At 42.5% G+C, this 13160-nt stretch overlaps 1 protein-coding gene across 2 annotated transcripts in view; it reads right to left on the reverse strand.

The window, feature by feature from the left end:
• senp6a (SUMO specific peptidase 6a) overlaps positions 1-13160 on the reverse strand; it is a 34630-nt gene that overhangs the window by 5917 nt on the left and 15553 nt on the right. For both annotated transcript variants that reach the window (XM_041958354.1, XM_041958355.1), the window contains 8 exons: positions 11582-11652; positions 10715-10809; positions 10172-10562; positions 7065-7303; positions 6193-6333; positions 5580-5613; positions 4923-5111; positions 2681-2874 (listed from right to left, as the gene is read on the reverse strand). In XM_041958354.1, coding sequence (XP_041814288.1) covers positions 2681-2874; positions 4923-5111; positions 5580-5613; positions 6193-6333; positions 7065-7303; positions 10172-10562; positions 10715-10809; positions 11582-11652 — 1354 coding nt within the window. The remainder of the gene's footprint in view (positions 1-2680; positions 2875-4922; positions 5112-5579; positions 5614-6192; positions 6334-7064; positions 7304-10171; positions 10563-10714; positions 10810-11581; positions 11653-13160) is intronic.

The following is a 13160-nucleotide window of genomic DNA, read 5'->3' on the forward strand; positions in this document are numbered from 1 at the left end:
TACAGTTTACATCCACGTCTGTCCAGACTCATAATATATGTAGGGAAGACTTTGAAGGAATTTAATAAAAGGTATTAACATACACACACCGCTCTGTGGGCTGAGTTTGGGAGTTTCAAAGCAAATCATGTGAACTTTTTATGAACTTTTGTTGGAAGAATGTTTTCCTTTGTGATTAAACATGAAGGTATTTATATCATGACTGTTTACTGGAAGGGACAGGCTTACATACAGCGGTCCACTTAAAGCAGAGAACTGGAAAACAAACTACCCACATCGTTTGTTTGACAGGAGTACAGTCTGATGTACTGATCAATAACTGGCACTCATTGATCTGACATTTCCAGCTTAAACCAGTAGCCTCTCTGCATGCTGGCACGCCACTCTTGATCTCTGATGATTCCTCATAAGAGGAAACAATCTTTTGTTTTCTTGAGATAACGAGTTGATTAGCTCGCTATCTCGAGATCTCAAGAATTTTGGAACTTCTGATGATCACCAAGCTTTCTAATTGTTCTTCTTCTCCTTGGTATTGATCGTTAAAGTGGTTTCTCAGGCAGAATTAACAAACACTAGCTGCGTTTCCATTACAGTTGTTCGCAAAATAATAGCGATATTTCTGAAATTTCGGCAAAGTTCGAATGCGACTTGCAGGTGTTTCCATTGAACAGTGTTTTGCGAACCAGCCGAAATTCTCGTATGTTCTCGGACGTCCCGCAAGATGTGTGTGCGTGCTGTGTGTCGGTAAAACTTAACACAAAGCCTTATAATCAAAAAGCACATGCATGTAGGATTGGGCATACTCGAATGCACAAATGGTGAAGATGAAATAAAAAAAAAAAGATCTGTTGACTTATAACTGATTTTAATGGCCTATTATTCATCGCTTTGTTATAGCGCGAGCCTCGCTCTGACAGCGTCAGCTCACGCCGGCGGAGCAGCAGCAGCAGAATGCAGGACTGTGAATTACTGAAGTGTCATTTCAACATATTTTCTATCAGGAATTATGTGTAAATATTAAAGTTAATGGCGTGCATGTGTGTCTCCCACATAGCTGAGGTGCACACACTCATCACAATCGCAAACACCGTGCTGTACATCTGTGCGCACGTGTGTCTTTAAAGTTCATCTCACGATTAATGAAAACGGAATGATTAGATTTTGAAGTGCGCACAGGACGAGATCACAGCTGTCAGATTGTCTTTAACAGATCAGCCAGCGTGACAGCTGGAACAGCTGGAGTGTTTTTGTCTGCTACTTATTGAGATCCAGAAAACATACAAACACTACAAAATTGACGACGTTATATCTGACTGCATGCGGCCAGCCCGAAACGAGGAGTCCGCTGACCTAGGAGACGTGTAAATGCGAAAAAAGTGTTTCCGTTACACTTTTGCGATACACCTAAATATCGACATGTCTGAAAAACCACCTCATGAGAGAGGAAAAATGTTTTTGGGATATTTGAGAGGATTTTCGAAATTTAGGTGTTTCCATTACCGTTTTTTTATTGCGATATTTAGGATTTGCGCATTTCTAGGGGCAATGGAAACGCAGCTACTGTCTGGATCCAGCTTTTCAAATATGACTTTTTCTGTAGGATTTTGGGTTTTGCACTGTTTGTCAACTAAACAAAATGTCTGTAACGTCACCTTTGCCTCTGAAAAATTGTGATTTTCACACATTAAACGAGGACTGTTAGATATATTGATGATGAAAACTGTGATGGCTGCAACTGCTGCCACACAGCTGATATAAATGTCATTAACCCTCCTACACTCACCTTAGTTTTCTTTATATTTAAGTATTCATTTAGTTTACCTTTTTGACCTCATGACATCCACATTGCACATACATTAAGGATTACACATACCTTTTGGTTTCATACAACACATACATATTTATTTAGCATAAGTTGACAGTAAAGTGGTTTCTATTTGTAGCGCGCACATTTAGTTAGCTTCTGTACAGTCACATTGCACTTTGTCTATTTAGTTTGTCTTAAGTTCTAATGGTTTATTTCTCTGAGTTACCAGTGTTGAGGGTCTCGCTGCTGCTGGACGGACATCGGGCCAGACCTGAGCAAAAGGCACGACTGTGGGAGCAGACCTGTTAATTGCAGGAAGTGGCCAATTGGGCCACACCAAGTGCCTGCAGCATCCGGGTGTGATTTCCAATGTTTAGTTTAGGATTTTCTTTATTTCTTCAAATTATAGTAGAGCCTTTGGTGTTTTTGTTAAGATTAATTATCAAAATAGCCTTACTGACAGACAAGTTGTCCTGTTGTGTTTTATTTGTAGTCTAGTTGGTCATGTTTGTTTCTTGTTATCACCTTCGTTTCACAATGGTCTGATCAGCCACTATATATGTTCCCCTTTGTGTGCAGTTGGTGAGGTCTATTATGTGTGTCAGGTCTGTTCTTGTGTTGGTTAGGTCTATTTTGTCTTTATTATGTTAGTTTGGTCTGTTCAGTTCTATTCAGTTAAGTTCTGTTCAGTTGACCTCTTTTATGGGCCCAGAACTTTATATATTGACTTCATTTCTTTGTAAATAAATAATTTTTCTTGGAAATCCACCTATGTCTCCTCATGCTTGCCTGCTTGGTCCCTCACAAAAACAATCATTCGATCGGTACTGATCGAGCCACTGACTGAACATGAACCGGTGCTTCCACGCTCACCTTCTCCTCCTTCTGCTTGGAAGCCTTGTTGTAGTTGACCAGTCGGATGTTGGCCTCTTCGAAGGGCAGCTTGGCGGGGAAGTTGCTGAGGTTGTTGTTCCTGCCGATCTCGCCCAGGATGTCCTCCAGGATCATCTGCTCCTTCATCACCAGACCGTTCTCGAAGATCAAAACTATGTACTTCTCATCCGACTCTGACGGCACAATAACAGTTGTTTGAGCGGGACTCCTTCAGCTGGACGTTTTACTGCATTGCAGCTTTAATTCAAAATGCATTTTGTGGCAGTTAATACACACATAAAACACGTATTTTTGTTCAAATTTAACAAAAATCAAAACTCTCATTGATGTTGATTTTCAGGCTCTTTGCTGTGACACTCCAGCTGCATTACCGTTGTCTCTATAATCTCTCCCTCTATGCTGTATTTCATTCTTCATGCTAAATGAAATACTTTGATGACCGTTTCTGCTTGAATGCACTGCAGCTAATTCAGACTGTGAAATGAAGTTGGCAGGACGTGTAAAACGAGAGCAGGATATTAACTCTGCAGGACATGAAGTCCAGCTCCGCTCAGCCGAGCAGAAAGGATGAATATTCAACTAACTCTGCTCTGTCTGAATTAGCTGTGAAGACTGTGTGCAGCACAAAATGACAACATCAACTCAGCTCACTTTACTACATGGTTTTACTACATTTAAGATCTACAAATCATTTGTTTTGAGACTGTAGCAGCACCGACATCGTCTTTGATCAGCTGCCTTCATCTCGCGAAGCTTCCCGATCGAGTTAACCTTTAGCTCGTAACCCACTCCGGTGCGTTCAGGACGTATCGGCTCTGCTGACACAGCGGTTATTAGAAAATGTGTCTCCGGCTCATGAAAGCATTTCAGCTGTAAATCAAGCTACAGAACATCGAGCTGTAATATTAGCAAAGCAGAGAGGATGCTGAACATAATATGTTCTTCTATTCACTTCTGAACGATTCAGCATCAGTGAACGAAACTCCTTAATTGGAATTCAGTTTCGACAGCTCAGCCTGCGTCTGTATTCCCGCTGGAAAAGGTTTCGCTCTGTGCACTGTAAAGGATGTTCAACTTAATTATGATATATGAAATATTAAGGTAAATAAGATTAATTGCTATATATGCTGTCTTCATTTATGATCAGGTAAAACTTATCCTGGACTGTCACGCATGTATGAGTCATGCAGAGTCCTTCTTGCACTCGGATAAGCTGATGTTGGATTTTGCTTTTTAATTAAAACAGAATCGTGTCTGCGGTTGTTCCATGTGAGAACGAGCCGTCAGCAGCAGACTGCAGGTCAGTCTGTCGCTGCATCTTCACCTGTATGTGTGGACTAAACATTACAAACTTTAAAATGCTCTTGAAGGGAGATTTTGTTCAGAAATGACTGCAGTGGCTTCGTTTAGTCAAGGTTCAAACATAGACTGTGTAAAAGATGGATGTGGTCTCTGTGACGTCACCCGCAGGTTTCTGATGAGCCACTGTGACGCTCAGGCACAGTGACTCCACCAAACTCCCGGCTAATCCAAAAATGGACAAAGAGGTGGAGCGTGGGTGAAGCTGAGGTGGTCGAATGAAGCCTGATTACTGAAACCTAGCGGCTAGCTGTCACTCAAAGTAGCCATGCCCACAATTACGCATAACTTTAAGATTTAATCTAATTTAAACAAGTGAGTTGGAATAAAACAAGGAAATGAGCTAAAGATAGCAACGTTTTTTTGTTCCAGGCTGCAAACATGTTTATTTCTGCTGTAAAGTTGGGCATTTTAATATACGGAGGTTTATGGGGGACTGACTCTCTTTTGGAGCCTCAAGTGGCCATTTGAGGAACTACAGTTTTTGCCACGTCCTCGTTGGCTTTATTTTTCAGGCCCAGAGGTTGCCACTTGGGTTCTACATACTGTCAAAAGAGGCTCTTTTTTCTCACAATATCAGATAATTTTATTACTAATTATTATTACATTAATCATAGTAATATCTACCATTAAGTAAAAAAAGTAAAAAAAAAAAACTGATCAAAATAAAATAGCGAGATGCATCGAGAATCATTCTGAACTGAATATACATTCCTTGATCTAATTATCAGATGTGAATATCTAAATTTTCTAAGTTTCTAAATGACACAGTTAAACTTTTATTAATCAAGACAGAGGTATGTTTGATCTAATGTGCAGCAAACAGAGGGACGGATGCGTATTTCCTGCGTTCTGTACTTACGGTCTCCGGCACAGTCGTACCACTGGTCTCCCGTCTCCTTGGACATGTTGAGCTGCGTTCGCAGGCGGACGCACTCCTCCGGAGTCGTCTGGAAGAACAAGACTGGAAGCTTCCGGACGCTGCACCACTCGCAGCTGATCAGCTCCGACGACTGAAGACAAACCTTCTCTATGCTGTTGCGATCCGGACCTGAGGACACGTTTGAGCCACGCGTTGAGATTAAAAACACGATACGAGCCGAAGAAGCTCCACCAGATCTGACTTTAACTTTCATCACAATAGCTTTATTCACCCCTCTGCAGCTGAGTGCAGTCATGCAGAAAGACGTTTCCAAGCTCACTGCAATGCTGAATATGAGATTTTACTTTCCAGTAACTAAAACCCACAAAGACCACGATAAAGTGATGTCGCTGCTGTGTTTAAACTTCACCAGGTTTAAAAAGACAAGATTAGGTTCATATTTCTCGCTGGTATTTCTGTCTTTTTTAGATATTTTCAAGACCTGAAAGCTGCGGGAGGTGTGATGGAGCTAATCTGTGCTGACCAGCGTGAACAGTAAGCGCACACGATGTGGTGCCATCACACCCCACTGATGTCTGCTCCAACAGCTCTGCACACACCATTTTATTTGCTGAATTCACCACTGCGGGTTCATACCTTCAGTTTCCAGCTGGATGTGGTCGATGGAAAACTGAAAGACAGAGAACAAAGACTCTACGTTATCACGACCTTCGCATTCATCTTCTCAAAACTGCAGTTGTTCTGGACTTAAATTCTCTGCACTGAAGATTCTGGTTGTTTTTTTTGTCTTCTTCTTCATCTTATGGCAACGTAACTGCACCACAAGCCCTTTCTGAGAGTTTGTACTATGCTGGATTTACATCACTGTAAATTCTGTGCAAGGTTTAAAAAACAGAATATACAAGCCTGTATTTTAAGTCTCTTTATTCTCAATGATATTTTATTATCTCTGTGTTCATTTGCTGATTCTGTTAATAAAAACTTCATTAGTTTCATAATAAAATATCTATTTAGGGAACACAATCCCTTCACTTCCCTGCAAGGCTTCAATTGTGAAAAACCTGAAGCAGGTTTTGACACAGTAGTGAAATTTGGGTGAAAGCACCGGACAACATCATGCAAGGTTTGAAAATGACCGGATTCCTCCACTCAGCGCAGGAGTCGTGTGTTATTTGGTCACATGTGGCTCAACGTGCTGAGACAAAGCCCGGCGGACATATTTTCATAACAAACAAAACAAAGTACTCACGATGACGGGCTTCGTCACCATCCTGCGTAAAGTTCCTACTCTCACACTCCGACACTCCAGTATGATGCTGTCACACTTGTTGGACATGAATTTGGGCTTCTTTGTCCTGGGCGAGAACTGCTCCGGCGGCTGATTCCCAAACTGCAGAATTACAAAAAAAAAAGATGATATGTAACCTTAGGGGCGGTATGAGGAACATTTAAGACCAGCTTACTCAGAGAGAAAGACATAAATTGATTCTCCTCCTCTCTGGCTCAGCAGTGATGGAGGACAGTCAGAGTTTCCATTCCCACAGAGCTCACCAAAGACTGAGAGCTCTCATCGTACTCGAGCTACTCCCAATGAAAGAGTGCATCGAATGCACATCGCTTTGTGGTTCTTTGTTTTGCCTGCAGATGTGTTTCACTTCAGTGCAGCACCTGCTGGCCTAGTTTACACTGGGAACACACACACAGAGAAACAGAAGCTACTGAAACTCTGCTAACACACTACATTTCCTGCAGGTGCTTCACCAGTGGAAAGCTTTTAATGTGAAGGGGCAGGAGGAAATGTTCTGTAATTAACACAGCTGAGAGCGCCGATATGTGAAGGTGTAAACCCAGGAGTGCAACCAAACTGCAAACCACAGTTTCAGTTAGAAACAAGTTCTCAGATCAAAAACAGCTTTGCCTTCATTTTCACAGCTTGGTGCGATTAAAGCAGGCTGAACCGAGCCTGTGGGAAAGCAGCATTAGTCAGGTTTATCTCTATGACGACCAGCTCTGTCTGTAAATGAAAAATAGACATCTTTTCTTTTACCCACACCTTTTTCTCTTGCTGGTTTGACAACAGTATGAAATGCTTCAAACTGTAACCAGCCGATCTGCTCTCACCTGATCTTTCATCCGGGCTCTCCGCGGTATCGTGATCTTCATGTTGACGTCTTCGAAAAACGCAGCGTTCAGGTCCTCCTGTTCTCCGGCGCTCTTCACCGCAGCCTCCACTCTGCCTCCAGAGGGCGCCGGCGAGGAGTGAGCGGAGTCCGCGGGTCGAGGGGAAACGCTGTCGAGTCTGTTGGCACTTCCTGTGCTGGCATTGTCGGCGTCCTCCTCGTCATCGCTGGACAAGACGACTGGGGAGGAAACGTCACAGAAAGCTGTTTAAATATCTTCGAATACATTTTAGGTATGACTCTCTCGATATTTTCATGCATAACTCTCTGAATTAACCGTTTATTTCCACCAAACTAGAGTTGGTGTGATTGTTGGAAAAGTGGAAAAACAAACCAAGAAGATTTTGATGAGTTTTATTTGGTTTCTGTTGAGTTTGAATGAAGCGTGTTTTACGATGCTAAAATTACTGTTTCTGTAAATGGAGTCTGGTGGCTTTGACAGAAATTTGTTGTACATAATATGACTCAGCATATAAATAGGAGTATAAATATGTTGCCATATGATAGAAACAGTGATTTTGCTATAGTGTGGATTCAGTGGCTGATCTCTCTTTGTATATCTGGTTGTATCAGAGCATCCTGGACAAAGCTGTAAATCAATCATCGGGACTTTTTGCATCAATTTGATAAAATAGATATTTCAGGCCTTTACTTCAGACATTGCTGGTTATTTTATCCATTAACACACAGACACAAGACTGAATTTGATCATCTCATCTCATTTGCTAGTTTAAATAAATAGAAAAAATAAAGAAGCTATTTTGTCAAACATCTTAAATCTGGTGGAAAGTTGTAGTTTTTTATTTTTTAAGGTTTTCTTTCCAAATTCTACTGTACTGAGACGATAAAACAGACACATTTTACCCACATTTAACTTTGACCTCTTAGTTTGCATCTGGATCCAAAAGCCTTTGATGTGATGTCAGACACATGATTCATTATTCAAACAGTGACTCTGAGCAGCTCCTGGTTCTTCTTTGTTGTCTTACTTTGCATTTTGCTCTTTTTTCTTATTGACTTATGCTGCGTCTTTTTTTATCTATTTAACTATGCAAAGCAATCCACCAGCAGGGCACCTTGCTTTGAATGTGTTGTATATGTGACACTGCTGTATGTTTTGTTTACTTTTCCTGCAGCAGTGACGTCTGTTGGGCGTAATGTTTGTTTTTGTGCCTGCGCTGGAAAACATTCCTCTAATCCAGCTGAGTAGTTTGTGCAAACTTTACATTGAGATTAGATGAGGTTGATCATTCTACAGCTTGTGCAGAAATTTACAGTTTTTTTAATGCAACAGGAATTTGTAAGAATTCTTCTGGTTTTTATTGGAGCTGAGCTTGACTTGCATTGGTGGAATAATTACTGTACACTTCTTCTATTACTCCTTGAAATTTTCCACTGATAGAACTAAATCAGAGAGCCTTCAGGCACACTGAGGAGTTTCAGGTTATCAGAAGGTCTCCACAGTTTAACTTCAGGTTCTCTGCAGCGTTTCACAGGGTGAAGCCTCTGTCAGTGGCACCAGAGTTCACACTGTTCTCACCTGAACGCTTTACATTGGACACAGAAACCAGGCTTGAATGTAAAAGGAAAGAAGAGTGAAGACACTTTAGTCCCAATGAACCGGGTACAGGAACATCAATACAGGAATATATCGTATTACTTCCTCTTGTGATACACTATCGATACGCCGGCGCCAAGTATCAATATTTCTGCTGCTAGTTTTACTAAGACTTTGCTTTTAGCCTTTTTAGAGGTATTTTCTCTCCTTCAGTGAGACAAACCTCATGATGTATGTGTGAAGTATTGCAGAATCGCTGCATCTTGGATCGTGATAGTATCATAAGTTACTGATTCCCAGCCCTAATGATTAACATGACTGGGAAGGAAAGCTTTACTTTCCATTCTGACAAACTTTTCCTCCACGACATCCTTAAATTTCTCACACCATCGGCCATTAAATGAGATGTTTACATGATGAATGACATTAACACAGAAAGCTATTTTAAGCCTTTTTTTCATGGAAACCCCGACACCCTTCAGTCTGGCTCTGTAACATGAAAACAGCATCAAACTGAATCCCAGCTCATCTCCACTGGTGCCAGAAGCCAAACACCCACTTCAGATCCTCACAAACACTCCTACAGATGTTTCAGCTCGCCGCTGACTTTGTGTAATGTGCTGTAGCTGCGGCTTTATTTTTGGAGCGCCACCCCCTTTCGGTAAAATGTGTCATTGCAACCTCCTCTCCTGTCAAAGACTACAGCCACCGACCAGCTGACCACCAACGTGCATGTCGTGAGCCTGCATGAGAGGAACCAGCTGGCCAGCAATGGTTGACTCTTTGTTCATAGAGAGAAAATTACACTCTTGCCACCCAATGTGACATAATTAGGGCCCTATTTATTATACTGATTCTGTTTTTATAATCAAATTCCTCGATTCTGTCTGAGTTTCCTGCATCAAGTAAATCATCAGGCCCTACGTCATGCACCAAAACAGCTAATTTAGAACTTCCATGTGAACGATAATCTGCTTACTCTGCCTCTGCCCATTCAACCTCCATTTCTAATTTTCATACTTCTACTTTACATTTTTCAGCTCTGTCTCATCTCTAGGAGGTAGTTTGTTGTTGTTAATTTGAAGGGTTTGTTTCCTTCTAAAGCACGATGGTTTAACTGTGCCACCTTTGCAGACAGTCTGTCTATTCTAGAGAGACGCGTCCATAAGTCAGAGGAACTTTGCTGCTATAGATGTTTCAGGCGCTTCAGATAGCTTTAACCCAAAGCTTATGGGCTTACTTCTCTTGAACCGCTGGCTGGCTTCTGTAATGAGCAGCTGTTGTTATGGTAGATAACTGGCCTTCTGTCTGAGAGTGGTGCTGGGAATGTTGCTGCTATTTTATCCGGGAACACAGATGGGTGTTAATGGGAAGGACTTAAAGCACGGTGGTTGTCTGCAGGGTTTGGAGTTCGGGACTGCAACTGCTCAACAAGCCACATCAATAAAATTTCCTTCTTTATCAGCACTTTATCACTTCTTTTAACTCACTGGGGTCGTTGAGCTCGTGCTGCTGGGCCGCCGTCCTCGTCCCTTTGGGTGGGTTTCGGGCTCCGCAGCAGCTCGACGTCCCAGCTAACAGAGGGGACCTGCTGTTGTTCAGAGGCGGCAGCGTTCCCCTGGTGCTCGTGATCCGGATCGGCAGAGTCTCCCCGCGGGGCGCCCTCATGGTCGTAACGGTTTTGTAGAAGTTCTGTTGCAGGCTGTTCGGTCGGGGGGAGGGCTGGGATCGGATGGGGGGTCGGGGGGTCGGGGAGGACAGCGTGGCCTGCTGACAGGGCAGCAGCGTCGGACCGTTCCCACAGTTCTGACACTTGCTGCTGTCCTCGCTCGGCTTGTTGCACTTCACACATACTGAATGGTAGACCGTCGGCCGGAGAGGCTGCCAATGAAAAACACTCAAGAGTCGCTGAACTCCGCACTAAACTTTTTCACCGGTTTCACCAATTCTACTTCCACATCTGGTGATGACGTTTAAGACACTGGAGAGGAAAATAAATATTCACTCTGTGTTGCGAGCTGTCCTACTCTTACCTCTGCTGCTTTGACCTGCGAAGGAAAACTACAGCAGTCCTCTAACGGTTTCCTCTTCTGCTGGACGCGACGTTTGATGTTCAGGCTCCCCTCTTCTGAAACAATAAACAACAAAAATGATCTTATTTCATCTTTAAATGATGCTTTTAATAGATTGCATCTAATGACCATTGTATATAAAAAATGTCTTCACTTTGTCTATTCAAGTGAGTCCCAAAAACCTCCATCAAGAAGACAGAGCAGCATGTATGTAACCTGAGAGGCACAACCCAGGGCATAAAAGTTTGACGCTCTGGCTGCTCCATGTGGAAACTATGCTGTTAGCGAACATGAGTTTATATTGATTATGAATCTAAACATCTGTGTACATTATCTGCCTTTAGTAATAGTTATTTCAAGCACCAGAGCTGTAGCACAACACAACCACACTCTTTGTAACCTCTCTGAGCCATCTCAGCCTCCTTTTACTCACAGTTTTATCTTCTAAAGTAAAAAAAAATAAACACAGCAGGCGAACAGGCTGATTATTTCTGTATTTGGGGAGTTGTTTCGGTTAGAAAGCCTTTATTAGCAGAGTGAGTGATTAATAAGCTCTCCTCCCTCGGCCGGGAGCTTTGAGGATTGACGTGGGAGGCCTGAGATCTCGTCCTCTCCTTGCAGAAGCAGGGAGGAGGTCCAGATCTGCAGCCCTGCAGACGCTGCTGGCGTCACCACACACATCACCACACACGCGACCTGCTCACACACACACTTTCCACAAAGATTTAACACCAGCTATCTGCCTGTAAATCACCAGCAGCCTCCTCTCCAGCCTGAGAGTGACGTTAAAAATGTCCCGTGTGATGTTTGGTGAGCTGTGAACTCCACCTGGGATCTCTGGACAGGTGAGGATGATGCTGTCCACTTCTCCAGCTTGCTCTGTGGTGGAAAAGTCATTTCTGCAGGAGGAAAAAAAAGACAACGTGGTCAGCGAAGTCACTCCATTAAACATGTTGAGATCTAAGAGAAACTGGAACCAATTCAAGGAGCTTTCAATGACTTTCAAGGTTTTAGATTTTGTATTACATGTGTTTGACGCGAGTAAAACTGTCTCTTTCTGGCAACAGTGTTTGCTTCAAATCAGCAAACTTTCAAGGATTTTCCAGGCTTGTGGGAACCCTGCATGTCTGAACAGTTTCCCCAGACTTAAAAATACATCTGCTTTTTCCAATTTTGCTCCTTAAATGGACAAATTCAGCCTCCATCTGTTTGGATGGTAGTAATTACATTTTGTATGTCAAAAAGTCTCATGAAAAGACCAAAACCAACAAAATGTTAGTCCATCTCTCAGTACCTTCTGACTTCCTGTCTCTGAGCTCAAAGCCTATTGGTTCATCCTAAAGGCTAAATCTTTTAAAAACGGCTCACTAATATATAATTTAATTTTAAAAAAAGTCTCAGTAATTTCCTAAAACAGCTGCTCAGTGCTATTTTTGACAAACTTCACTCAAACAGGATTAAATAGTGCATTGTTGGGGACTATTTTCAGTGGTGGATGAATTCACATTTGGTGCTCTAGTGAGTATGTGGTGGAGCAGGATGGTGTGTGTGTGTGTGTGTGTGTGTGTGTGTGTGGGACTGAGTTAAAGTAAACTACAGCGTGTGTGTTCATGGTAATGAAGGAACATGCCAGCCAGTGCAACAGCGAGGCTCATTGATGTGTTTTTTTGTGAGTAGATACATTCAGTGATGGCTTTGGCTTTTTCGTGGGATTTGTTGACAATAAGAAAAACATAAAACATCATCAGACTTATCAGGAACAACAACATACACACACAACAATTCTTTATCAATCAATCAACAGTCTGCTTTCGTTATGAAATGCAGCATATGGGGGTCTTGGCGTAAACAGACTCAACAGATGTGGGTCAAACGTCACAGGAAGTGACAGATCACAGGCAACAAGCTGCAGATATTTCACCACAGCCAAGGCCAGCTAATCATCAGCCAGAGCGCACCGATAAGTTGAAAATCTCCACTGCTCAACAACAGCACATCTTACTGCCGCCTGAACAACAAAGTCAGATTGTTTCACTCACATTTCACTGTTGGAACTGATGCAAGCGTTCCTCTACGGACGGCAGTCAAAGACGCTACAACGCAACATGTCCTCTGCGTATAAACGCTTTAATGAATCTTCAGTAAGCAGGAGTGACTGCTGACGGCAACCCACCTGAGGCTGCTACAGCTAGGAATCAGTTATGAGGTGCTGCACTATTTGCATCTGAGCATGGCGACCTGCAGTCAGCGTCAACAGTGGAAAAGGTTTGTCATGTTTTCAGATCTCCAGCACTGACATTTAAACATGGGCTTTGGAGGTCCTGGCAAGAATTCTGCTGGAAAAACATAACCCAGTATTTTATGAGACCAGAATTTAAATCTATACAAAGGATTGTCAGGGACACGC

The sequence above is a fragment of the Chelmon rostratus genome, chromosome 18, assembly GCF_017976325.1.
Source record: "Chelmon rostratus isolate fCheRos1 chromosome 18, fCheRos1.pri, whole genome shotgun sequence".
NCBI lineage: Eukaryota > Metazoa > Chordata > Actinopteri > Chaetodontiformes > Chaetodontidae > Chelmon > Chelmon rostratus.